Source organism: Suillus subalutaceus, assembly GCF_016647625.1.
Source record: "Suillus subalutaceus strain FC151 chromosome Unknown DFJ58scaffold_153, whole genome shotgun sequence".
In the NCBI taxonomy this organism is placed as follows: Eukaryota; Fungi; Basidiomycota; class Agaricomycetes; order Boletales; family Suillaceae; genus Suillus; species Suillus subalutaceus.
Window position 1 is genome coordinate 99,744 of NW_024540402.1, and position 26,912 is coordinate 126,655.

General features: G+C 48.2%; 8 protein-coding genes across 8 annotated transcripts; 2 read left to right on the forward strand and 6 right to left on the reverse strand.

Annotated features, from left to right (window-relative positions):
* Positions 1-158: 158 nt before the first annotated feature.
* Positions 159-1,514, reverse strand: DFJ58DRAFT_860833 (uncharacterized protein). Its single transcript, XM_041394023.1, has 8 exons — positions 1,409-1,514; positions 1,306-1,356; positions 1,145-1,274; positions 901-1,094; positions 772-850; positions 569-606; positions 426-518; positions 159-370 (listed from the first exon to the last, which is right to left on the reverse strand). Exons 1-8 carry the CDS (start codon positions 1,489-1,491, stop codon positions 238-240), a joined length of 801 nt encoding a protein of 266 aa, XP_041238323.1. The 5' UTR covers positions 1,492-1,514; the 3' UTR covers positions 159-237.
* Positions 1,515-2,262: 748 nt separating this feature from the next.
* DFJ58DRAFT_749174 (uncharacterized protein) lies at positions 2,263-3,752 on the reverse strand (the record flags this gene model as incomplete). The annotated part of the gene is made up of 8 exons (XM_041387637.1): positions 2,263-2,303; positions 2,356-2,440; positions 2,523-2,697; positions 2,747-2,908; positions 2,963-3,155; positions 3,207-3,377; positions 3,409-3,616; positions 3,675-3,752. 8 exons carry the CDS (start codon positions 3,750-3,752, stop codon positions 2,263-2,265), a joined length of 1,113 nt encoding a protein of 370 aa, XP_041238324.1.
* Positions 3,753-8,469: 4,717 nt separating this feature from the next.
* Positions 8,470-9,193, reverse strand: DFJ58DRAFT_860840 (uncharacterized protein). The gene has a single exon (XM_041394024.1). The coding sequence runs from the start codon at positions 9,103-9,105 to the stop codon at positions 8,575-8,577; it is 531 nt and encodes a 176-aa protein (XP_041238325.1). The 5' UTR covers positions 9,106-9,193; the 3' UTR covers positions 8,470-8,574.
* A 547-nt stretch (positions 9,194-9,740) lies between these two features.
* Positions 9,741-9,917, reverse strand: DFJ58DRAFT_615370 (uncharacterized protein; the record flags this gene model as incomplete). The annotated part of the gene is made up of 1 exon (XM_041380957.1): positions 9,741-9,917. A coding segment is annotated over one exon (177 nt), but the record flags the coding sequence as incomplete, so codon positions are not given.
* A 1,495-nt stretch (positions 9,918-11,412) lies between these two features.
* On the forward strand, positions 11,413-12,248 carry DFJ58DRAFT_733650 (uncharacterized protein; the record flags this gene model as incomplete). The annotated part of the gene is made up of 4 exons (XM_041386323.1): positions 11,413-11,453; positions 11,504-11,684; positions 11,860-11,976; positions 12,030-12,248. The coding sequence occupies 4 exons, from the start codon at positions 11,413-11,415 to the stop codon at positions 12,246-12,248; spliced, it is 558 nt and encodes a 185-aa protein (XP_041238327.1).
* Positions 12,249-15,202: 2,954 nt separating this feature from the next.
* Positions 15,203-15,859, forward strand: DFJ58DRAFT_668143 (carbonic anhydrase; the record flags this gene model as incomplete). Its single annotated transcript, XM_041382673.1, has 4 exons — positions 15,203-15,359; positions 15,431-15,494; positions 15,555-15,628; positions 15,696-15,859. 4 exons carry the CDS (start codon positions 15,203-15,205, stop codon positions 15,857-15,859), a joined length of 459 nt encoding a protein of 152 aa, XP_041238328.1.
* Positions 15,860-17,605: 1,746 nt separating this feature from the next.
* DFJ58DRAFT_845939 (uncharacterized protein) lies at positions 17,606-23,245 on the reverse strand (the record flags this gene model as incomplete). The annotated part of the gene is made up of 24 exons (XM_041393226.1): positions 17,606-18,169; positions 18,303-18,330; positions 18,534-19,114; positions 19,173-19,427; positions 19,481-19,649; positions 19,688-19,812; positions 19,978-20,025; positions 20,070-20,199; positions 20,240-20,322; positions 20,443-20,458; positions 20,491-20,715; positions 20,799-20,907; positions 20,985-21,039; positions 21,112-21,191; positions 21,350-21,550; positions 21,597-21,730; positions 21,935-22,067; positions 22,094-22,166; positions 22,210-22,267; positions 22,299-22,391; positions 22,445-22,587; positions 22,646-22,930; positions 23,039-23,103; positions 23,191-23,245. 24 exons carry the CDS (start codon positions 23,243-23,245, stop codon positions 17,606-17,608), a joined length of 3,708 nt encoding a protein of 1,235 aa, XP_041238329.1.
* A 2,646-nt stretch (positions 23,246-25,891) lies between these two features.
* Positions 25,892-26,491, reverse strand: DFJ58DRAFT_845940 (uncharacterized protein; the record flags this gene model as incomplete). Its single annotated transcript, XM_041393227.1, has 3 exons — positions 25,892-26,140; positions 26,235-26,430; positions 26,481-26,491. The coding sequence occupies 3 exons, from the start codon at positions 26,489-26,491 to the stop codon at positions 25,892-25,894; spliced, it is 456 nt and encodes a 151-aa protein (XP_041238330.1).
* Between the last annotated feature and the right edge of the window lie 421 nt (positions 26,492-26,912).

Consider the following 26,912-nt stretch of genomic DNA (forward strand, 5'->3'; position numbering starts at 1 on the left):
GTCGTCGGTGTTCGTACTGCCAGACAGCGTAAATTTTGTCCATTGTCACACAGACTAGTGGCGTCACGGTGTGACCATGACCTCCTCCGCTTCATCAGCATAAAGCTATGAAATTGCATGCAGTGACGAGTCATCCAAGTCTGATATTATACATCCAGGTAATTTATGCAAATATCCTATTCGTGCTCAATACAGCTTATGCCTTTTTCGCAACTACATCTAGCCTGCTCGCCGCTCTCAACGCAGGCCTGATGCCAGATACAGTGATGACGGTGTCGCTGCCCAATCCCCAAGCAGCTTCTTTTTTTTGTCCAACTGACGCTTAAGGGCTGGGAACAACTGGTGAAATTCCTGCGACTCGATCACCGGCCTACAAAAACAATAAAGTTGTATGTAGACATAAACATAAGAACCGCTGCACACACCATGGGATCATATTCAACTGTCCAGCGTGGAGGCGAGAAATGAAGTTTGCGTCTTGTTCGTTCTGGACAATCTTCTGACACTTGATGGCGAACCTGAGTGACGATCTGAGTATGTGTTCATGTGGACACCATCTGGAGCATACTTTCGAGTAATTGCTGCTTTGTCCGAATCGACGACATCCTAAAAGTCGAGTCAATGTCAAGCGTAACCAAATGTACAATACTCCTCTTTATTAGAGAAGTCAAAAGCAGTGGCTGATTCAGGGGAAGATCCGGAATTTCGAGCGGGACGCCATTCGAAGGTACTCTAGTAATAGGCGGTCAAGGTCAATTCAGAGCCACGCACATGAGTGACGATCAAACAAGAACCATCTGGAGTAGAGTAAACTGCCTTAGGGATCTGAATGAGATCAAGTGTTGCAGGTCTGTCATACGCATATTAGCAGTCATCATTTACTGCAAGTTGAGTTCCTACCTAAACTGCATCGTTGTCAGGGAGTATATTCTGGCTTGTGCCAATGAATCGACTAGCAGTAGCTCTTCGCTACCACAGATAAAGCACGCATGAATGATAGAGACTCTTTCGCCATACCACTGAGTTAAGTTGATCGCGCTGCCAGAAGCCTGAAAATCACGGGTGCTGTAGTGAACAAATATGTGCAACAAAAGCTGACAGCGTGTTCGTTAGACCCGTCTAGAAAATTGCTTGTGAAACCAACCCTCTCTCTAGCGACGACACTGAGCAATCGTTTTGACTCATCAAATGCGAGAATAAATTCGCCGATTTTATCGCGATTCAGCTTTTTCCCGCGGCCCCAATGAGTCAAGGCGCCTTCAATCGCGTGGAGGCTTTCCAGAAAACAATATTGGGTTCGCATACCGATCAGTTGTTGCAAGTAAGATCTTATCGCCTGAAAGAAGTTGCGCTCTCCTAAACCAAGAGCGTCAATTCATTGAAGGACCACAATGTCAAAAGCACTGACACAACCGAATCCCCAAGAGGCAACTTGAACGAGTACGCTTGCCTCCCAGTGAACTTCGGAGAAGGAATCATGGTAGGGTCCATTTTCAAGGAATGTTGATCGCGTTCCATCAACTACATGAGATGGATAGAGAATTCACAGACAGGATCCTGGAAATGTCCCCTTCGGCCAGAGATGAACATCTGTGCTGTTATCGTCAAAGTGGGTATGCACGAGGATAGCTGGACTTACATTGGTAATGTCTTCGTGTCTCTTCGACAGAATTGATGACGAAAGTGTAACTATCAACTTGAGATGAAAGCGAAGCAAAAGAAGTGCGGAACCACTAACATATGATGCCCTGTCTTCGAAAGATCATCGATTTCACGGATAAACGCCCTCCGCAACTCAGTAAGTTGCTCCTCTTCATTACTGGCAGCTTCTCTCTGAACCTGAAGTAGACATTGATCGGTTTGTATGCGCAGTGCAGAATGCACCAAAACTCCAGTTTGCTTTGTCAAGTGTGATCTCAAGTGATCCAGAGCGGCTGTCCTAGTTTTCTTCCACGATTTTTGCGAAGATATGGGGCATTTCGACACTATCCAACTCCGTGAGGAACTGAGCATCGCTGATGGCATCGGCGTCCGCCTCTTTAATATTTTACCAAAGGTACGCGGATCCAGGTCAGGCAAGACGACGGAACTGGATTCATTACAGAGAGTGTTTACCAAGTTCTTGGGCCTCTCATGCGGAATGTTCCCCTTGCTGATCGATTTGAAGGTTTCTTTAATGTGAGGCATGGCCTCGCAGGGAATGACATGATGAAGCTTTCACGGGCTTCCTTTGGCATACTTCGCGCTGGATTACGTTCCTGTTCATTTCCAGTGGGGTGCAGAGGGGATCAACAGCAGAGGTACTTGAAAAATGATGTCAGCGGTACACGAGGACCCATCATGAGTGTAACTCACACGCGGTCATGAACCCTTGAGTCGTCTCACCATACAACAACTCAGGCTTCAGCAATTTGACATTCACTGTTGCCTCTGGGTGAGACTGCGACATGGTTATATGTCTGGACGTAGCATATAGTAAGCGGCTCTGAGTACTCAGCCACTCTTCGATAAACCGAACTAACCTTGAATCCCGGGCATGACTTGACTGCCTCCTGCTCATTTGTTTTCGCGACTTCGAACGTGAACAGCCTACTAGACTCATCATGGTCTTCGCCTTCCTGGTCATTCCATACGATCGAACGAGCATGCTCTGGGGAAATGAGTGCTGTGACTTGATCACACATTTTCATGAGGTATCTGGCATTTTTCGTTAGGAGCAGTGTCTAAACTAATGCGTCTCACAGACGAAGGAGCTGAGTCATCCCAGGTCGAATCCTCCGGCCAGTAGATGAGGAAAAGCTGTTGGTCGGGTGTAGCCTCGCAAACTGCATGAACAATGTACAGTCCAGAACGAAGACTCGGCATTGAAACGTGGGAGTCACTTTGGTTCGTGATGAGTTGTTTTGCGCTACAGAAATACAATTTATCAAAGTGTCGTTCTGACGACTGGTACTGAACTCACAATTCTTCGTCGACGACACCCAGAGATGACAGGAGTCGCACAATTTCACTCTTACTTCCGTACACGCCAACAGGCTTCACGATGAAGCGGTCTAGCGCGCTAAAGTTTACTTTCGTCATGGACACATATGTGCCCGGACAAACACTGTTGATAAATGCACGGAGTGAATCCTGCGTTATAATAACTTTGTCCACTAAAACTAAAAGTCAGCGAAGACAAGGCTTGTCAAGGACAGTGAAGATACCTAGCCCACCACTCCCTTGTTCACTGATCAAATCCAGGACCCGATACATCCCATTGATCGACTGGACAAGGTCGCGAGCATCACTATGCGGAGAGGAATCTTCGATGTCCATCTGAATCAGAACGTGAGAACTCCAGCCCACATCATGATGACCGCAAGCTGGAAGTGGACCTACAAAGTCTTCTGCATTATTAGATCTTACTGATTGTTAGAGGTAGGTCGTCGTCTTCCGAATCCTCAGACATGTGGGTAGAGTCTGTTGTATCACCTTTCAACGCTGAGAGTGCTTGTGATGTTAAGAACTCATCGTCATCGTCCATCTCGTCGATCGCGATTGATGGTGCAGATGCACGGGAACATGAGCCCTGGGCAAAATGATTCCAACTGCTATCGCCAACAGACTGGTCGATCTGTGCAGATTATGAACGATAACTTCCCTGTATATCACGGTGGAGTCCACTAACCGACTCCTTTCCCTTTGTCTATCCTCTGTTTCTTGAAGGGCTGTACACCTTGACTGGCACCGTGACTGTCTGGGGGCAACATTTGTGGTGGTACCGTACGATCCGTCCATGATGGTAGGTGAATGTGAAGAACAGAGAACCTGGTATCGCCCCACTAATTTATAGTTGTTGTTGCCTTGGTCTAGGGTTAGTTAACGCCTAGCCTAGCCTCAGGCCTCAGCGCTGCAGCCACCGACCGCGAGGCATACTAGTAGTTAATTAGCTCATTGAATTTGTACCAACAAATTGAATACAGGTTACGCAATTTGCCTCAAGCGCACATTCTGCCTACTGTGCACGGCCTTTGGAAGTTCTGAGTCCGGTTCTAAAGGAGAAGACTAGATCATATCAGTTTTCACCGCTAGCTGGAGAAGTACAAAGGACTTACGAGTCGCGTCCCGTTTAGAGTTTGCCTAAGGTTAGGGTTAGATAGGCAACTTCGTCATGGCAAGGGGTAAAACGGTCCCTTGCCATGACCAATTTTCCCGACGAACGTGGTCGTTCGGAACATTTGTCGTCCGTTGTTGTTGTTGTCGTGTTGCAATATTAGTGTTCTGCTAGTACTTTGTTTGTTCTCCAAGTCTCTTTCGCGTGCTGCAAAACTCGCTCTCTCGTCCCACACCACCAACAGCAACAACGAGCTACACGTTCGCAGACCGTTCCAACACAATCGACGGTTTCCAGATGCGTCAGTAAACCGCCAAGGGAGTTCAGCTGAAGTTCTGGATCGAGGAGGCCAATTGAGCCGTGAGGAAGAAGGCCTTGACGAAGACTGGCACTGTGTACACCTTCAGAACGAAGCGCGCCGAGTTCTACGCCCTTGACCTTGCAGCTACCCTCGAGAAACCTGCGTCACACCCGCGGACATGACGTCCAGAAACCGCGGTTCACCTATCTGCGGGAGCTCTGAGGCTACGATGTCAGCCCTCGTATTAAGGAAGGCGACTTTTTCACGGGTTCAGCACTCGCCTCGGCGCTGACGAAGCTCGTCTTGAGGTTCGATGAACTTACAAACGACCAGCGAAAGGCTAGCGCCCTCCGTGCTGAGGTACGTACTACTGTTAATGTTTCTATAGCATTCACCGACGCCTACCCAGTTCATGTTAATCGTGACGTCTATCATCTGCGTCGACCAGTCGAAGTTTGTCACGGTACCGATTGACAAGGATTCTCGGCCTGCTGCAGCTATGCAATTGCGCCTTCAACTCACTCTCCTTGCGCAAATTAGATACAAAAAACTGTGGGACTCGATGTCTCATATGAGGTACCAGACTCATCTCTTCAACATCTCCCTCCTGCAACCTTCTCCCTCCAGGCGCCTCTTCAATGTCAATGCTCGATGTTGCTCCAACCTCCCTGCAACTTTCTGTCTGACCTTGCACATTCCATGCCGGCACCTTACCGCCCTCCTTTACCTCTACCCCCGCATCTCTATAAAAGTCCTCCCCCTCCCCACTAGTTAAAGCTCATGAAGCCACTTTCGGGACACGTGACATCTGGAGCATCCACCGTCCAAAATGCATCAGCGGGTCTCGAGGCTGCATATGATTTCCAGGATACATATCTTCAACTACTCAGGATATTCAATAATGTTATCGGGACGCTCGCGGACGTATGGACCATATCTCTCGATGAAACTGAACTAATCCTGTTCCATAGGTACATCCATATGCAAAGATGGCGCTGGGCATGTTGTCTTGGGCCGCAAAAGTATGTTTGGTTTTGCTCTTATTCGTATCTATATCTCAGTCATTATGTGTGCAGGTAATTCTCGTTCAAGCAGATCGCGATACAGCGATACTCGACCTTCTCCAGAAGTCGTGTGACGTTTACACCTTCATTACAGAAGACAAGAGACTTCACCAGATTTCGTCGATGCACACTATCCTGGGACAGATTTCTGAGCAGACCCTTGAATGTGCTCATTTTATCAGAGATTATTTGGAGACCAAGAACTTTTGTGAGTCTTTGCAAGTCACTGCGCTTTTCAGAGTCTCATGCATAATGACTGTTGTTGACAAAACCACTGTGCACCCAGCTAATCTCACTGACCTCGTCCTCTTCGCCCGCTAAGGTCTCACAGGCGCTCTCATCCATGACATGGGCAAGTTGTAGCTGGTATCTTCGATCTTTGTCCTCACACCTCCGGTATAGTCCATCTTTCTATGGCTGTCATACTGGCTAACTATACATATTATACCATCAGTTTGGAAAGTGCTACGAACGTGAGCGCCACCGGTGAGCTAGGTCCTCATAACATGTACCCCCTAATGCTATGGGACAATGCACTGAACGCGGAAAAGGTGCAATGTCAGTCACCATTTCATATTCTATGCTCATTTGGTGATATGCAGGTCATCGAACTCAACCCCTCGTCTTACTTTGTATGACAGTTGACGCACGCAGGACTTCATGGCGCACACCAATTTAATGAAGCCATCGAGGCGTTCAAAATCATACTCTTCAAGTGCTCCTGACATGGAAACAACATGAACGCCCAAATAGCACATATTTCAACGTTGTTGACTCTTTTCAGACTTACGCCAACAGTACGCTATCCAAAGTAGAAGGCGTTATGGATTTCTTCATCTCTTTTTTTACAATCCTTAGACCGCGTTAATCATTCCCAGATGGCATGTTGAGCTTGATTTGAGTCGCATGGCACATGGGGCACGCTGTCAGCACTGCTACGAGGATTGAGTCTCCTGCCTTTTTCCGTTCCTTGCAGCTAATCAATTTGATCCTTGCAGCTATTGATTACAATGATCTCATTCTAGTGAATTGATTTGCGGATATGGTGTCAGGGACATTTCATTGAGTATGATATCGAGTGTGTAGTTAATTCATCGTCTATTCTATGCAACGCTCCACCTGACGTCCTTGCTAATTAAGGCCAGGGTACGCATTCCCCGACGCATCTCACGTTTTATTCATTGCACATCACCACGTCCCCCAGCAACCCACGTTCATTCACCTCTGAAAACTTCTTCGCTTCTCTCCTCGCTCGAACGCAGTACGCCCTGTTTGGAGCGATCAACCTCGTGATCCTCAGATGTATGCTTGGAGGTGCCGGTCCTGGGATGCTTGCTCGCGAGTATCAACAACTTATAAGCTCCATTATCGATCTCTTAATTCTCACTCTTCTCCTCCCCGTCCTCGTCGCACCCACCGAACGAGATATTCGCATCATCAATTAATGTCGCGATCCCTTTCTACGCCGCCGCCGCATCCTCTTACTCCACAACGTCACTATCAATTACTCCCAAACCACGACACGTCAAGTTTCGTAGGCATCAAATCCCCTATATTCTCTCCTCCAACTACGCTCGCTCCCACATTAAGACGCCTTTGAAGCAGGAATGAAGACGCCGTCACGCCGAGCCCTTCCATTTTTGCATAGGAGAGGATGAAGTAGGCCATGGAAACTGTCGATATGCACCACCCAATAACTACGATTTGCGACCAAGGACTCTGGGCCTGTGTGTTGACTCAGACGCCCGTAGTAGCTGTCCTCTCAACAGCTTCGTGAGTCGCAGTCTGTTGCTCCTATTCTTGCAGAGATTCACATTGTCACACATATATCGCAGAGTTATGGAACTCAATTGTAGTCCTTAAACTCTTGTTGAGTCTACAGAAATCGACTATCGAAGAGCTCTTTCACGAGGACGCCCATTGTGACACCCTGATACACCTGCGTCCAATACTACCCTCAATTCAATGTCATTATCGTGCCGCAACTTCTCATGTTAATTCCTACTCTTCGTATTGCCTCAGTTTCATCCCCCGTTCGCTTGCTCTTGCCTAGTGCCTTTTTTCCTCCAGCTTTTTTTCATACATCACAGCTTACAACACTCTTACACGCATCATTTTATGGTGCTCCTATTCTCACTGCCTTCATTGTAAATATCGCAATTACATGTTGTACTGTACAGTGTACACAATGAATTGTAATTTACATATTTCGTCCCTCTCTGTTCTCTCAGTTTTGGCCCACTCAATGTGCTAGGTGCAACGGGAACATAAACAACCACAGAACAACCACACCAGCGATGTCCTTCTGTTCAGCTTTTCGGTTCGCTATGAGGAAGCACCAACGCTACACACTTCAACACAATGCACGGCGTACACACATCCGCATCTGATGGAATCGACATATGGTGGATGATTGGTAACGGTTCAATTTGCCGCGTTGCCGCGGGTATTTTTAAAAGTCCGACTGTTTATTCATGATGTATCGCTAGATCTTTTTTGCATACCTATGTATGCTGTCACAGGCTGGCTGGTTGTTCTATTTTCTACTTCTTCCCGATCCACCACGCCTTTTGTAGGTGAAGTGGAATCGGTAGGCTCACCACGTGAAGAAGCGCCTTTTGTAGTCCTCCTCGGAGAAGTCGAAGAATACCGCGTCATCGAAGCCGTGAAGTCCGGCCAGATCAAGGGGCCCATCGTAGCATGGGCCATTCTAACCCTAGTGCGAGTGCTAGGACGGCATTCAGGGATGTCTATGGCCCCGAGGTGTGCTTCTCTCCATCAACCTTCGGTGAGCACTTGAAGCGATGGAACGCTGCACTTCCTTCATCTGGCGCTAAGTTTGTTAACGCTGGAAAGACTGAAGGAGGGGAATATCATGATGCAGCTCAGCACCTTGGGGAGATCTGAAGGCCGCAAAGAAGCAACTTGGGCGTTCAGGGAAGTAGTACTACGGGCGGCCACACAGCCTATATCTTACAATTTGTCATATTGTATTGTTTTGTAATCATATCATAGTCGATCATAATACATCGACAATGTTCTTGCACATGTATAAGGAATACTAAAGCCAAACGCAAAGGTTAAGCCTGGCGCAAGAGGGCGTAAAATAGTTTTCAGCAAGAAATGAGGTTTTCACTCATCCGCTTCAGTCTAGCTTCATCAGACTCCCCCTTTCCCTTCTCGAGCTTGATGAGATCTCCGAGCTCTCCTTTCCACCAGGTACTCAGAAGTGGCGCGACAGCAGGGTTGTTGTTGGCCCACCGAAGAACGCGTAGCGCATCCGCATGCCGCGGCATCTCGATGAATCCGTAACCTTTGCTGCGGCCTTTTCCTGTGACAGGATCTACCCGTTCATGTTGACGCACGATTTTGTCTTGCTGGACCCCTTTGGATTTGCTTCCCTGCGATCGTTTCCCAACCTTCGGTTTCGTGCTAGAGTCGTCTGGTTCATCGGCTTCCTTGGTAGCTTCTTCCAGCTTCTCGGGAGTCAAACCGTTGCGTTCTCCCTTCTGGACTTCATCTTTGAATGCACGAAGAGCGTGGAGGGCGAGGCGTTTGAGAGTCCGTTCAGTAACGAATAGGGGTATCTGGCGAATGCTGAGTCGGGTCTTCGATACGTATAAGGAAGGATTTGTCCGCAACATCGTGCGGCGCGCAGTGAATGAATTAGTCCGTTACTCCAGTTCAATAGGTGGTATGGTGCTGGCCGCTGGCGTATTGGGCAAGATGACTGGAGATTTCTGGTTTACAAAGATAACAGGGATGACAATAAAATGAACCTTACCTCCTTCACGCAACAAGTAAAGATTTCTTTTGTCTGCCTTTTCTCGTCTTCTCTCGCCTTCATCCTTTAGTTTACCTGCTTGATCCCGCGTGACAGCTCTCACGACATCCAAAGTGCGACCATGAAGTACAAGACTTTTAGCTACGCCTGAAGATGGGTCAGGTGTTAAGATGAACGGCAGGGTAAATGTTGGCTGAGCGGAGAGTGAGACGTACTTGCTGCGAGCCCATGGTTTCGGCGCGCAAAATCTCGCTTTGCTCGATCACCTTGTCGGCGACCTCTTTATTCCAAAAGCAAACAAAACCGGTACCCTCGCGAACATTTAGTGCCTGGTTCGACGGTGCTCCTTCGAGCTTTCAAATGTGTCCTTGTCCTACACTCCACCCATAAGAAACCCATCCACGAATAAACGACAACGAAACACACCATCTTCCTATCCGCCCATTTGACCCTCAACTTCCTCCCGTTGATCTCGATCCCCTCAGTCGACGCGGTATCAAAAGCAGTCTGCGCATCCTCCTTGATAGAAAAGGATACATAACCAAAACCTTTGGATTCCCCAGATCCTTTCTTGGATACAACAAAAGCGTAGCGCACGGGTGCTAGGTCTGAGAATGTTGTTTGTAGGTCGGTGGATGTTGCATCATAAGGGAGGTTGGATACGAATAGTGTGGACCTGACAAAGTGCAATGTTATGTTGTGTGGTTTGATGTGCAAGTATTGACTTACCCGTGTGGTAGGGGCCAGTGGTTTGCGACAACCCAAAGAAACGAACAAAGGGGAAAACGGGTTTCACGAGAGACACATCCGGGCTAGTGTTGTTGCAAAGCTACCGAGTTTTGCCAACCAGTTCGGCAAAACTGGTTGTGCCCGGTCCTCGGCAGAACTCGTGCGAAAGGGGGGTGGCAAAACTTGGTAGAACTCCAGGGTATGCAAGACTCGCGGAGATGTATTTTAGCTCTCTGATAACATAGTTTGAATTCAAGAGAACATGCAAAACGACGTCCCTAAAGTAAGATGGTGCATGCTGGAGGGCGCCCCCTCGCATCACTGACCAACGACAATTTCGAGCGCCTGGAACGAGTTAACAACAGCTCGCATCGTTATTACTGTAAATGCAAACATTGCAGTGACACTGATAACTCATCAAGAGCGCACATTCTCTGATCTCGGCACAACACAATCTGCACGGCGGTGTAATCTCAGTCGACACATTTGAAACGCTCGGCAAAATTCGTGCAAATTTTCGATACCACAACACCATAAGACCTATGGAGGCTGGAAGTCCACCCGCCGTCATGGGCACCTCCGCTCTCGATTGAGCCTCGCGATGTAGATGTGACCTTCTTGCTGGTCCAGAGAGTATCTCGCCTGACGACATTCACTGACGTAAATCCGAGATGTCGCAAATTTTGCTCCCTCGCTCCGGAGCAACACATGTAAACAGACACTCACTGCGGAAACAAGAAAATAGTCAGGCCGGATTAGTGTAGGGACAGACCATATATGCGGAATATAAACAGACATCGCATACAACGCAAATCCCGAAGCGCTAGACTAGCGAGAGGTACACAGTGCTGGCTCTAATCCGACACTGGACACATAAATTTTGCAGAGGTAGATTAGTTATCTGTGTATCTAATCCGACAATAGGATCATATCGGAAAACACGACTTGCACATCTGAATTATGTCTGCATTCACGTTTTTCGCTCGCATGAGCGCTCTGACTTATCTGCCTAAAATCTCGTTTCCGCAGTGATTGCCGCTGAATTTGCAGCTCTCAAAAAAGGACTGAAGAAGTTCAGAAGTTGAAGAGCTCGTGGGAAATGCTTTTGATTTCGATGAGTTGGATCGGGTCAAACAAGGAATAATATTACCACAAACTGTTAGATGAGATTGAGGTGATTATGTAATTACAATGGCGAGGGTGACAGCTGGGACGAGGCAACATTAATTAATATTGATGTCATCTCATACATATAGTCTACATAACCTAGCTAAGTGCCTAGAGTTTTGCCAAGTTCTGCCACCCTGGCAAAACAACCGGTTTTGCCGGTTATAACCGGCAAAACTAAAGCCAAGTAGTTTTGCCCCCCACACTACACATCCCCTCCATTCTGCTAACCCAAATGACTTGGCCATTAGCAGGCACTGCTTTGCTCAATATGTCCTTGCGTCCAAGCGGTCTTATAACGGTCCTTCATAAGTTTTTTTCTTACCTTGTGTATCCCAGTTTAGGTTGCTGAGGTTCTGCAGGTTGAAAGAACTCAAATCCACTCCAAACGCGGCCCCGGTGGAGACGCTAGCAATTGTTGACGACAAGATAAAGGAGCTGAAGAGGGAGCATCAGGAAAATATCGAGCTCCTTACTGCATTCCAGCTGCAGAATGCCGCCAAGGCTCAAGAAGTCCTTATCAATTTCATTCCTCACTCTCTGGTGCCTCAACTCACGATCACCCGCGCATAGGTCTTGCGCTTGCCCCTTGGAATTTCCACTACCTCCTAAGTGCTCTTCCTCACCGCAGGCCATTACTCACGGATGTACACGCAGATTCACGAGAGAGCGGCAACGTCAACGGCCGCCATCACATTCTAACCTGCATCTTTTTCAGTCTCGACTACCCACCAACCAATCATCTGCTACAGCCTTCAAAGCACGCCCATACCACCTATGGATCCCTCGTGCGTTGCCGCCAATTTTCGATGTTCGTCTTGCCCCGGGTCAACTGGTATGCCCGGTTCATTTTTATCGCTGTAGTGCAGGTCTCACATTCATTTGCAGCGCAACAACGCCGTCGATAACTTGATGAAGTATATGTTCCTCATCCATGCAATTCGCCACGGGGCAGCTCATGGCCAGAGAGTATGGAAGTGGCTGGTTGCGTCATTGCTGAGGATGTTCCGTGGGTATTACTCGTCTCATACGTCAAATTCACACTCTTGGATTATGGATATAAGCAACACCAAAATGCATGCCGCTGCAATATCTCTAGCGTCCTGACCACGTCCAGGATAGAAGAAAGGTCTTTGACTTGTGCAATAATATCATGATCTGACGCAATTCTCTTATATTCTCCGCCGCGCTGTTGCGCTAGTAAAAATGCGCGAAATGGCCGCTCAAGGCGAGCAGCCGATCGCCCAGTTCTGAATCAACCGACTCCTGTGCTTCAGGGAACTCGCCAGGCGAATCCTGTAATGGAGACACTCGGGCGCGGACCAATAACCTTCCTCGCTCTGCGTGTCGTCAGTAACGTCAGGCAGCTCTGCCAAGCCAGATGGCTCCGCGAAGTCAGGAAGCTCGAGGAGATAACGATTCCACGGACGAACGAGCAAGAATGTCTGCATAGTGGGTCGTGGTGATCAGCTAGTCATGAAGCCCCTCGGCTTTGACTTCATATATCTCTTCGTCTTGAGCGCGACCCTGTTTGACTGCTGTGGCACGAAATGCGATGCAAGGCAGGTGCAGTCCACAGTTCGCGAAACTAGGCGCGTTCAGGTCGTCAAGCAGGACGCAAAGTTTCAGAACAAAATCTACAGCCATAGCATGTCGGAGCGAGAAGATTGACGTGTCGATGACATCTTCGGACAGAGATGGAAGGGTGTGTGGTGGAGCTTTGTATGAAGTAATGTCGGTCGGCAGATAGCTATTAAATTCAGATGGTCGCCCCATCCAGTCCAAGGCGCTGTTGTCACCCGACTGAGCTACGACCTCCTGCACAAGCGCGTTTTGCTTCTTCTCGCCATAAATGACAGGTAGTCTGACGCCAAAGACACCAAACAATGAGTATGCAATATCTTCCGGCCACGGGGTGACGCGGGCCGACATCCATTGGAGTTTCTCCCAGGCGTATCTCGTCCCCGGACGGAAGGCAACGACGGCCTGTGCATCTATGCCCGTCGCATCTCCCATCTCCTGCATGATCGCAAGGGAATCCCTGTGGTTGGGGAGAGCGATCGTCGAGATATAGGGACCAATCCTTCTGATAAAATAGGACAAATTTTGGGGCAAAAAATTCCTGAACCGTCCATCCTCGCGCGTTCCAAGCGCTACTTGCGAGTGCCCTAGGCTGCGACGAAGGTGGAACGTCCGACAGGTAGATGATGGTAGGTGCTGAGTGGCGATACCGGATAAACATGGAATTGACTGATTGTTGGAGTTCGACGTTGTTAGTCTGGTCGATGCAACAGGTATCGATTCATGTCCAGCGATACCCCATATCGCGAGCAGTTTTACAGAATGAATGCAACTTCAGCAGTAAGAGCTCACCGATGTTAGTGGAGCGTGATGACTATATTTCAGATGCACGATTACAACAAGAATGGACATAAAAAGATGATTGGTGAGGGAGAAAAACTGAAACCAGTTGGGCCACGGGTTGACTGAGAAACTGAGAGGAAGCGAGGAGAAAAAAGCTGGAAGCAAGGGCGACACCTTTGAAAGTTAGGATTTGGATAAAGCGTGTATTGAAAGACCGAAACTCCCCCATTAGAAGCGGATGTGAGACACGATAAGAGCGGAATTTGGTTGCATCTGGGGCACAGGCAGATCTTAGGAATAAACGAGATGAAGAGATGATATATGCAGTGAATTATGTGCACTCGGATATGTTACATGATGAAGTGTTGGGGAAACTGCTCGACACGAGAAACAATGATATTGATGCGGCAATCTATGGAGGGTAGACAGCTTTCGGTCAGGACCGGGAAGCAGCAATTGCACTATCGTCATTGGATGGAGGGGACATATGTTCTGTAAGCTGAGGAGACATGAGACGGACGCATGTACGCAGCGCAGTCGAGGAAGGCCGTTACGACTCGTAGGGAGCATCCTTGCTGGAACGGAGGCGAATTACCTCGCGTCTTGGGCGGCTAGGAACGAATTAGGTTAGCGTGGTGGAGCAGCGTAAAATGCACAACACGCGCACCACTGCAGCTTAGAGAAAGACACCCCGACCGTGCTCAACATCATCAACCTAACTTTCTATTGTCAGCGTTCACGATGCGAGTTCCATTTGGCGAGAACGCGATTAAGTTAACCGACCCAGTTGCCCCAATAAGGGTTCACCAACGGGCGCCACGTTGCTACATCCCGCAACCGGACAGTGTTATCGGCCAAGCCAGATACGATGCGCATCCCATCCGGTAAGGAGATGAACCTGAGGTAACCGAGTCAGTGTGGCCCAGCAGGGGCTCACCGAGAGCTTGCCCCGTCGCTACATCCTACACCCGCAGTGCAATCATCCGATCCAGTTGCAATGCGAGTCCCACACGGCGAGAATGACACTGGGTTAACTCTATCAGCGTGCCCTCTGATCATAGTCCAAACACCCGTCCAGTTGATACCACGTCTAGATGCCAGACGAAGAAAGTTAGGAAACCGCGTAGAGATAAGGCCATTGGAGACTTGAATAAATCTTTGCACGTCCACTGCAGCAAACGAGGCATCTTCGTATCCGGTGTGACCCTGCGATTGCGCGTGAGTGAGCTTGTTATCTGACACTTGATAACCATGTGCTCACCTTCAACCACTGGGCAATATAAGCGGAAGGGCGGGGACTGCGCCGCTAAGCGCATTATTGTTATGTATTTTGAACCGCCACAAACACGTGAGTCAAGGCTTTTAAAAAGTCTCGTGACTAGTACTGAGCTTATGTGAGCGTCAATGGCGAAATAAAATATTCATCAATTTACTATGCATCGATCCACTAGGCTGAGGACGTAGCATTGAAATCCGACCGCTGTTGAATCCAGGATAATGCACGCATCTCGATATCACCGCAACTTGAGTTGTTGAATGAATGCTCCAGTCAACTTCAGCCGGGTCCGGAGCGAAGTTGAAAATGAAGACCAGTGCGTGAAGAAGCCGGGCACTTTCTCCGGATAGTTGGTACGTCTGTGGTCCTGCTGTCCTACGAAAACTCATCACCCTACTCTTCTCCTCTCACTCATTTTAGCATGTCCCAGCGCCCATTAAATGCTGCAGGGGACCCGATCAACGCCAATGAGGAGTGGGCGCAAAGCATAATCAAAGACAATCCTGATTTTTTCAAGGACTCGGCTACTCATCCCCAGACGCCCAAGGCGTGCCCTACGCCTCGTCACATGCCCTTATGTCGTTAGCCGCTTTCGAAGATCTTCCTACTGCCATCTGGGTCCTTTGGATCGGCTGCTCCTACTCATGAGCGCCGGCCTCCGTTGTCACAGCGTCCATACCTGGTGATATCTTTACACACACGAACATTTCCCAGTATGTGTCAACCAAAGTTCATTCAAATCTGAGAGCACACCATACTCACTATCCTTATAGCCAATTCCACAGCTTTGACGACAACACTAACTCCGTCCTTTCCTATGCTATAGACTCGGTTGGCGTCGAGCGCGGTCAGTCTCTCAATCTTCCCATGATAATATTTCGATCGTCCCTCTGACAGGTATACGCTTTCAACAGTTGTCCTCGTTGGTCACAGCATCTGCGGAGGTGCCAAATCAGCGATAAAGGCTGCCGCCGAATGGCCCGTCGAGCCCCACGACCCACTCACGCGTTGGTTGATCCCCCTCGTCCAACTCGTTCGAACACTCAACCTCCACGGGTCACCTGAGAATGAAGGATGACATGTACATCCTTAGCGGAGGTGCGGATAAGAAGATCTCAGAGTGGCCAGCAGCATCCGAGGACGCATTGCTAAAGGATAGTCCAAAGGATGGTGGTCTCATGAAGGAGCAGGTAGCACGTCAGGTAAGTTTGGTTTCATTTCCCCGCCTGTTCGTCATCTCATCCTCTTTTTTTACGCCAAGGCTCAAGTCTGCTATGACGTCAAGGCATATTTCCACATCTGAAGATCTGACTCTTATAACGCAATACGAGCATGCTTGACGCAGGTCCTCGCTATAAACTCGACAACCCGCAATGCATGCATAGTTGGGGGCTGGCCTGTCGCTGAAAAGATGCCAAATCTAGATATTGACGCTAATGCCAACGATCGCATCGCCTATGCCAATCGTGCGTCTGTTATGGCACGAAAATGCGACTGGAACCGTGCGCTGCATGATGCAATTCAGGTGAGATAGACTGACCCGTCATGACCTCCTTACAATAGCTAACTTTGATGATGTTACAGTCCGTCAGAATTCAGCCCTCCTTGGCCAGCCATATCTCCAAGGGCATTTCCCTGAAAAAGGCAGGTAGTATTTTTATAATGTACTCCGTGCTTCATCGAGGTTTTTAGTCCATTGCGTTGTTCAATGCAAGTGAACATCAAGAGGCAATTCTGCGCATCGGAGAGCTAGTCGCGCGTCTCAATGTCGATCCTGTTGCTTGTCGTATCGTGGAAGTGAGTACCATGGCGCTCGAGTACACCAGGTTCATGTTCTGTCATTGATTTATTTTGCCCTTCGTACACTAGGCGTACCTCCGTATCCAACTGGGGAAACATTACATTGGATGGCGCGGGCCACAACGAAGCCATTGAACGCTTCACTGTCGCCGTCAATGCTAGCGCTTTCTTTTATAAATTGCCAATTCATTTAATGTACGAGGAATTTATCATGGTATGTTGATTCGATGTGCAACCGAAAAATTATTTCATGCTCAACTGCATGTTTTCCGCAGCTTTTCGGCTGGAACCTCGAGTCCTTGCGGCAAACCGCAAACCAGCAACAGCGTCATGCGCTCTTTCGGGCTAGTAGTTGGTTTTGGAGTAGCTATCGAAGCGTATCAGTCCATGATGGACAAGGTTGATGATGATATGAAGGCCGGCTTACGCGCTTGGTTCGCTGGCGAGTCTTCAGTAATGTTATAATTCGCAGCCGCGTTTCACTCAGCTCTTGAGTAAGAACAAAAGGCGTTCTATGCTTCCCATCGAGATGCTGCGCTCGCAGCGAGTGGTTACTCGTATAGCTTGAAACGCATAGATTCGTTTGCACCTTGATAGTACTATATGTATTACGGGAATAGTCCTTTGTACTCCATCACACACCGGCTCACTTGGGCAGGTTAACCTTACGCCTCCGAGTCTCCTTACTTCACTTGAAAGCACTTCGCATCATCTCGTGCGTCTCTCTTGACGATTCGGCCTAAGTGCGATCATATGCGTACTCAGTATTCCTGATGTCTGACGATATTCTTCGAAAATGACTGAAGGTCCAGCTAAGAATTCTGCAGACCAAGCCGTCCACCTCCCGTTGTTGGAAGGGTTTCTTCGCAAAGCAGGCGACCGTCCTAAACCTCCTGCTGTTGGAAAGGTTTAGTTGAATTATTTTCTTCGTGAAGCAGCTCGAGTCGGTCGCTGGTTGTGACTTTCCCACACCACCGATGTATTGACCTTTAAGAGGTTATTCAGGCGCTGATCGAGAAAGAACTCAACGCACAGGTGGGTGGAAGCTCGGGTTATCAATAACTAGCCGGAATAATCTCGTCAGAGGGCCAAGGTCGACGTTGCGCTCTTGAGCGGAAGTGGTGATCAACCCAATGATGGTCAACGGGTCGAGGTTAAAGTTGAACGGAAGGACAAGCGACGTAATATTGGAATGTCCATTAGCATGGATTGGGTTTGAAGACATGTCAACATGATTGATAGCGCCAAGGGTCAGGTTGTGGTAGGTCGCGATTGCAGTGACTTCAAGCAGATTGATGCTGGCCGTGAACGGATTTGCCAAAGTGAAAGTCGTCGACGCCACACCAGTTTGAACGATATCAGTGGGAAATCCAAGGGAAGCACTGCCAATGAGGTTCTGGTGCAAAGCCGGGATAGTCACTGGTGACAAATTGATCTGCGCAAGAGCCGGTTCCAAAGAGCCGATCGAAGTGGAACTAGAGGTCCCCATGATGGTTGTTTGCGAATCGACGCCCTGAAGGTGGTTCCCGAGCATTGCTGCCGCTGTTTGCGCAGCTCCTTGAGGGGAGCGATGGACGTCTAACGGATACTACGAGTAAATGTCTACACTCAGAGAAAATGTAAATACCAGTAGGATAGGACGCGTTCTCAGGCTGGATGATCATGTTGCTCTGCAGATGGGAAGGTAAACGCCGAAACGGAGTGAAGTCATGAATACCCACCAAATCGGCAGAACCAATGACTTGGTTTCTATTGACAGCCGGTTAGTGTGTATTTCATAGGAATTTGAGAATATGCTCACTCAAACTGCAATGTAAACGAGACATCGCCAGTGCCCGAGAGCAAATGTCAATAGCAACAATCAAAGGTATGCTGCCGCCCACCAATTGTCAGGTTGCTACGAACGAGTAAAGATTTATATTGGACTCGTCTTCATAACAGATTTCACATACCTCGGGTTGAAAAGTGAAGCGTCCACTGTAATCAACAGGTAATCCGAATATCCGTAATTGACGTCCAGATTGGCAACAGAGGCAGGTTTCACCTTGAGCCCTTGCAATCCCGTGATCGTAGATTGCACAGAAAATTCAATGTCCACAAGAGACAACATGCCAACGGCCGTAGACGCATCGGCGTTCGCAGTGCCCGACAGCGCCAACCCTTGCGAAGATCCTAGCGTCGTAGCAGCTATGAAATTCTGGAAAGTCTCATGCTGGTCAGAATACACAGCAAACGGATCATCGTTAAACGTCAAGTAAATGATACGATTCTGAACATCAGTCGTGCTGGGGCCCCGTGGGATCACCAGTTCAGCAAAAGATGCCCAGCAGTAATATTCTGCGCAAGCGCCGTGATATCGACTGGGAAAGCGAAAGGCAGCAGTGGTCAAATTACTGCCTGACATTGGATCGTATGCGGTGGCCTCGGTGAACATGAGAGACGACTGTTCGAGATCGATCGACTGGATGATGTTAAGCTTTCCTTTGTTCGGCAGCGATGTCACCACCCGAATGGTTTGTATACCTTCATTCAACTAAGTGACCTGTAGGTGTGATAAGCAGGCACCATTCTGATGACAACAGGTATCTCACATCGCTCGGGCCAGCACCAGCGCCATAAACGGTGACCTGACTGTCCATGCCATGAATGTAGTTGTTGAAAATAGCGGAAACAGTCGCGAACCCTTCTAAAGAGTTCTGCGGAATGAGCCGACCAGCTGACCCGAGTGATGAGGTATAATTTGGCGCTAGCGTGACAGTCGAAGTTGAAGAGACCGGAGCTATCTCAATGCCGTTGGAATAGGTATTGAACGCAAGGGAGCTGAGTTCAATGCCAACTCGAGAAGGCTACAACGGAAGAGACTTGGATGAGGCATCAAGATTGAGCAACGAAAACCTACATTGATGACCTCTGAATTAATCGTCAAATGGATTCCGCCAGCAGGGTCGTTGAATGGGAGATCGAAGGAATCGATGACCACACCATTCTTAAGACCATTGACTCGGAAGCCCTTCAAGGCGACCGCTTTGGAAGGAAGAGAGATGCCGGATACTTCGATACCTTGGGGCCTGTCAATGATATGGCGCCGAGCTTCCGCGAAACTAACACACCAAGAGCACTATGTATCCGCCAAATGCTCGTAAGCGACAACGCAGTTGTACCCAGCATGAACGTACCAGTCAGGTTATCGCCAGAAATGACCGATTCAAACGATTCGTTATTTGGCATAACCTAGAGACGTTGAGAAAAAATATAATGTATTGGATGGTGTTTCTCCCGCCTTGGTAAATAATCTGCGTTTGCGACTTCAAACGTAGTTTGCCCGTTGAGAGTAACTCCGACATCACCAATGTCATTAACGGTGGACCAGGTGTCCCAAGTGCAGGAGCTACGCACCAAGGGTCCTATCGGCCCTTTCCACAGCTTAGTCAGCACGTAATTGAGCTACAAAGCAATCGATATCATTACCCCATGACGCTGCCACTGACGACCTTCTGGACGATAGGTTTCGCCAAGATGAGCAGGATTAAGTTGAGGCTGCTGTCCGCAGAAATAGGGACATCAGTCTGAGTATAACTGAGTACTAGTGTCGTCGCGTAGTTCCCTGCAACAGTACTGCTGTGAGTAATCGAAAGCAAATGTACGGCAAAATTCGAACCCAATCGTTAGCTGTGAAGATAGTTGTATGTCACTCCTCAACTGCTTGAACACTTGGTCAACAAAATTCGGCAGATTGAATCCCTTGAACAGTTGATTTAGTATCAGAAGCGAAAAGAAATTTGTAGAATTGACGTGTATATGTTAGCTCTCCGTTGCTGCTGAGGAACTGGCTTGGAGTCCGCCGTCGTGACAGTTACATACTGATAATCCCCAAGAACTACATGTCATCCAGTTGCGTGGAATCTAAACCTGCCTGCACGGCAAGCACGGCGAGTCAGTGTGAAGAGCGTTGGCGGATCGTAGTTCATGGTCATGTCGAGAACGGGAGACTTCGCAGTTGATTTCCCTGCAGACTTGAAATTCGTGGCAGTATTGATGGAACCAAGGTACAAGCCATGCGACATGACGTTAGATGAGATACTGGTGATGTCGAAGCCTGCAGCGAAAGGATTAACGAGCGCTACGGCGACCTGACTGATGTTGTTTGTAACAAAAGTGGTAGGAAGGACTGTTCAATCGTTTAACAGGTTGGTCCGAAAACAAGCAACCCAACTTACTCTCCAAAGAAACCCGTTGACAAAAGACTGGAGTTGAGGCCAGGGAGCGTGGCGGTGATGTTCATACTTTCAAAGGCCTCCAGGAGAGAAAGCGACCTGTGTACTCCCACTGTAGCCCACGATATTAAGCTCCACGTCTGGCAACCTAATTATTCCCTCTCTTGAAGGAAAAGATTCAAGATATACCTTGACCGCCAACAAACTGGCTGAGTGTTTGCAGTCCTTCGGGTGAGTTGTTAGGCTGTAAACATGGTGAATTGAGAAGTGGTGGGCAGAGGCAGTAGACAGCCGTACATCGAAAGCAGATGTGGACCGAGTTATTCCCCATGCTCATTGTTAAGTTGGGCATCAGTGCCGTTCCGAAGATTGCACCACCGCGTTGCAGCTGGAGTTCTGTGACAAGAAGTATATCAATTTCAAATTCTTACACTACAATCGACTGCCACCACTAATGTAGGTCGCCAGTAGCGAGATCAAGATTGGAAGGGTTATAGATGAACGCCAGGGATGAAGTCAGCTACGATTTGACAACATCTAAGAAGCCTTCTTACCATCGATGCTAAAATTAAGGGCTTGCTGGGTCCCTCCCATAAGGTCGACAGCCCCAATGGTGGTATACCCCTTCGGACCTTGCAGGCCATTGAGACTGGTCGACCCGTTGACCTTGATAGGGTCGAGAGTAATTTGACCGATGCTCGTGTTCGTGACCGCGCGAGAATTGCCAACCAGCAGAAAGTCAGTCGTGGTAGAATCTGTAAGCTCCATATCGACAAAATATACTGAATGCGGCGAAACTACCATGCTCTGGATCTGCGGCATTCAAAACACTGTTTAAAATGGTGATGTTAATGGTGCCCTCGGGTGTCTGTCGGGCTCGGCACAGTGATTTGAAGACGTTGGTGGCACCCAGGCGCTGCGCGGCAAGATGGTTACTTGCGAATTACAAATGTAGTGGGGTGATCATACCGTATTCAAACCCGCTGCATTCGAACCGTTTTTGACAATTAATGAGCTCATTCTGCATCTGGTCGATAGACAAGCCAAACCCAAAAGGCAACCCTGTTGCGCTCAAGTCAAATATGATGACAACACCCGCTTTCACCACAATTGACGCATCGTCGCGCGAATTGAGTTACTGTCCGTTCGCGGGGTCCATGTCGTCTCTGAAGTGAATGCAAGCGCCATGCTCCCTATCTGGATAGACCGAATTGGGGTTGATCGGTGTGGTTGACTTGAAGGGCAAACCGTGAACTGAAGGCTTTCCAAACCCTGGCTAAGTCAAGATATCTGCGAACCATCAGGCTGCAATGTTGACTTGCCCACTGCAATGACAGGCGAACTTTCGAAATTGATGTGATTGGTGAAAAGCTGCGAGAACCGTCGCAAGGTTAGCAGGCGTCGTCTGGGGTACCAAAATACCGTTCAACGTGATGTTATTACGACCAGGGACCTGAAGCAAGTTGATAGATCTGAATCGAGAATTTAGAACATAGGACCTACAATATTGGTATTGAACCCCGTTCCAGTACCAAGATAAACATTTTGGTAGACGCAAGGTCAAAAACTACTGTTCCCAGCTCCAGTGCGAAAGGGCTATACAAAGTGATCGGGTCAGAATGCAATGAAGGCTCTAGGTTGAAGAATACCTTGTATTGTTCAACTGCGTAACCGCCACAAAATCAATACCTCCCCCCAGGATTGTCGCTGGGTAATTGCATGTCCTCGAGAATGACATTGCCGTCAAAATCATTCGCGCCTTAACAAGACTCCTTGTCAGTTGCACCAAAATCTACGTGAATATAAAAATACTGCACCATTGATGGTCGCCACTTTATTGAATGAAATACCATGCGGGGGTGGGGAACTTCATCGCCTGGACATTCAGATTGGAACTCTGTAATTTCCAAGTAAAATTTTGTGAAGTAATCATTGAGCTCGTGAAGCGGCCGAAGGCGTTTTGATCCGCGATGTAGAAGGGTCGTGGTATCATTGATCGTTGCCCGTTTATTGGAAGCATACAGGATCGAAAGCGACATATAGCCGAGAGGTACTTCAACACTGCCATTCATCCAGCTCACGTTTACTGGCTGCGAGAAGACCGCTGCGGCGGAGAAAATACCAGTATGAGATACCTGAAACCAACGGTCAACAGATACGATCACAATACAACGCCTAGCATTGCCAAAGTGAAGCCGCATGATAAGTGAGCGCGTTTACTGTGCATCGCAATGCACGCTTACGACGTATTTGAAGGGAACGGTATTGCCGCCTGTTGGATATCCAACGTGGATTGGTTGATTACATACTGAACAGTTGTGCGGAGCACGGGGACAGAATGATGAAGAGCGACGCGATTCCCAAACAAGCACCAACGATCGAAATGATTATACACCATCTTCGTTTGTATAGAGGAAGTCTAGGGGCAACAATGGGTACTGCCGTTGCATCTGTATCCGACTCTAGCTGAGCACCGGCAGAGTCAGTTCCTGCAATTGGGGCAGCATGACCTGTGATGCAGAGTTATGCCCGACCAAGTTATAGACTGACGAGCGCTACATTACCTCTCAGCGACAAGGTTGACCGACCACCAAGAGTATATGCCTCTCCCCGTTGAGGGTAATTCCTCCATCTGTCGAAGGAATGTCGCAATGCCAAAGGCAAAAGGATGGGTAACTTAAAGACAATGATGAGCTAAAAGACGCGAAATCGGACACGCGGGATGTTGGGAACCCCAGACTGGTCATAGTTGCTTGAAAACACAGCCGACGACAGGACTTTCGAGAAAAAGAGCATTACAGATCTGGAATAAAACTTCGCAGGGCGTTTGTCCAAGATCGTCTACCTGTAAATCACGACATGGAGCCGTTGCAAATATTGACACGAAGGTGTTGAAACAAAGTCACTCCGCAGCTGGGTTGATCTCTGCCAAACAGAGACTATACGCGGATCATTGACGCGCGACGGAGGAAAAGGATCTTGATTGGCTATGCTTTCCCGGACCACATTAAATTTATCGAATGTCGTCACCTTGATGGACAACTGACCTGTATTGAATTGACAGCTAAGTCTGACAACCGAGCTCAGCATAAGCAGTCAAGGTGGGCTGGCCGCTGTTGCATTCACTCACAATCTAACTTAGGACAACAAGTTTCCTCGCAGATTCCAGTCCAAATACTTCAAGCTGACGCATGCTTAATGGGATGGCCGAAGGGCCGTAGGAAACAACGGTACTTCCGATCGAGGTTGTAACTAGGAACGTTGAACCTTATCGTGGATCGTGAACGGCGAAACAAATGACGCGGGTGCTCAAAGTTCGATCTGTGGTACAATTGTAACTTGAATGTTGGTGAATAGTGATATGTATATACGCACTGTCATGTGCGCGCGGACGCCTGAACTAGTCGCTTTAAATTTCAGCTTTCTGAGATTATACCAGGGAGGCTTGAAGGCGTTATCTGCCAGTGGTCAAATGAAATTTTGTAACGGTATTGGTTCAAGTTATTGGCACATGATGTACATGGGTGCGATCATCGCCGGTCTTGACTCTATAATAGTAGTAGGTTCAATGGTCGCCTCCGACTAGTCGGTGAGTTCCGTTTCAGTGGCATGACCTTCCTAAGTAGTAGCTAGGATTCACACGGTAAATGACGTACCGGTACCGAATCAAATTGTTTGAAGTGCTCTCATCATCATCCAACGGCAATATGAAAACCTAGTCCAATCACTTCGCTTGTCTACCATCGTACGCGATTTATTGTGCGCTCCTTGAATTTGAACGGCCGACCTCTACGTATCAAATGCTCCGCATTTTTCAATTTGTAGTCTTTGCGGGGCAGAAACCTGACGACTTTCCAATTGCACAGCGACCGGGCCACTTGTACACACTATGAAATTGGAAGGAGGTTAATTGTCATTTTATAAATGATCTGGTGACTCGTTCACGAAGCTCGTGATCACTTCAATAATCAATCATATAAAACAAGACGGCTGCCGCAGACTGCACATTGATAAGGTGTACAAAGCGTTCATCGATGAGTCCGCATCTGGGGCTCCCTCAAATTTTCTGGTATCCTCAGTGGGAGTTCCACGTATACACAGTTTCGCCTCTGTTGGCCTGGATTCACCTGCCGAACGTGCCCAGTTTTTGCTGTTATCTACGCTACGCCCCAGGACCATAGTGAGCCTCCTTATTGTCACGGTCGTATTTGAAACAAGGAACGGAAATCATTAATATTTGCCAGTTACGTTCATATGATTGTATCTACAATTGCAGCGGTGAGGTTCTCGGGTGATTATTCTGCGCGATGTTCACGGATTATAGCCGCCGATCCAACAAACATCTTTGCGAAAGGCTTCTTCATCATCGAGCGTTCGATTTGGATACTCATGGTGCAAAAACCTGCAAAAACACGCCCAGCCGCGGCTCCCGGTCTACACATCAAACCAGACTTGAACGTACCACATGGCTATCGATATGCAGCTATTATTATCTTAGGACATGAGCGTCATTGCGATCCTTCGAACTTCCTATGCCGCAAGTACAAGGCAACTTCGTATCCAAGCGCTCAACTATGCCTATTTCACCATCACTGCCATTTAGTACAATTCGTTGCTTTACTTCGCGAGAGAACGTGCATCTCAATCGCCACCGCATTCACGTTCGCTGTATTGGTTCTCAGAATTCATTGAACCTAGTTCATCTTGAGCCACGCAGGCCACGGCCCCAGTGGTCCTCGCCACCGCATTCGCATATGGAGAGCATTGTACTGGAATACGTACATAGCATAAATCCATGTGTGACGTATTAATGGCAAGGGCAAAGGAAATTTTCATAATCGGATGAGCATAAAGTTGTCGAAAGGGTAAAGTCAAGTAGCTTCTACATCGTGCTTGATCATATCAGCCAACCGTTTTGCGACTTCTCGAGAAATAACGCAACGCTTAGTGAGATGAGTGACAAGATCCTTCCTTCTCAGGCACGAATTCCCCTGAAGTAACCCTTCAGCTTATGTGTCAACGACGCGGACAGATTAATATTATCCCCTCCTAACCAAGCTTGCTTCTGCTCGTTTGCAGTAAAATTTTCAACCAGGTTACGGATCCCGATCGTGACGCGATTCTTCATAAAGGTCTTTGCGTCTGCCGTCCAATCTATTAGCGGCGGCGATGCACGCGTGACCAACGACCTTTATCTGATAGTTGTCGAATGCGCCCTGTTCTCTCCCACCAATCCTCCATCCTCTTTCTCTTTCAAGATTAGTGGTCGCAAGGACAATGGGAATCTTCTCTCGCAGAGGAATTCGTGAAAGAGCCTGTAATTGCTCTGCAGCGTAGCGGTAACTCTGCCGGCTCGAACGCAGAATAAAAGCAAATCAATGCCGCCTTGTTATCCAATTGTTTGATGAGCCGATAGGGTTCTCGACAAACTCGAGGTACTTTTGATTCCCAGTTGCGGTGCCTCGAGTCCAACGGTATCAAAGACTTGTAAGATGTATCGCCGAAGCCGATGTTATACTCTCGCCAGTGCATCGTACAGCGTTGCATGTCAGGAGATGTACGCGCCACCTCCTTTCCCGCTAAGAGGTTGATGAGTGAGCTTTTTCCTGCTCCCGTATCCTGATGCTTGAACCTCCTAATCAAATTAGACAAGTATGGTACGAAGAGCGTCTGAAGGCTGTGCACCTTGCACCCATTTTAGGATGGATAGGATATTCTTTAATTCTCAGACGCGGGGTCTTAGGGCGTTAGGGCGTAAGGACACCCCAGAAGTCTTGTCATCCAAGTTGATGATTTCTGAACATTGCAGCATACGCGTCGCACGTCAGGGCTGTGGGCGCTACCCCTCTCCGACATGAAGTTGACGAGTGAGCTTTCGCCTGCTCCCGACTGACGCAACAATACGATATTTATACACTTGATCGTACTAGTCAAATTAGACAACTATGGTACGAAGTACATGTGAAGGGTACGCGCCTTGCAATCTTGGGAGGATAGGGAATCCTCTGATTCTCAGATGCGGGTCCTCAAGGCGTAAGAACGCCCTAATGGAGTGTAATCTCTCAAAGACAAAAATCTTGACTTTTTTTTTTCGAAAAAAAAGAACGCCTAGAAATT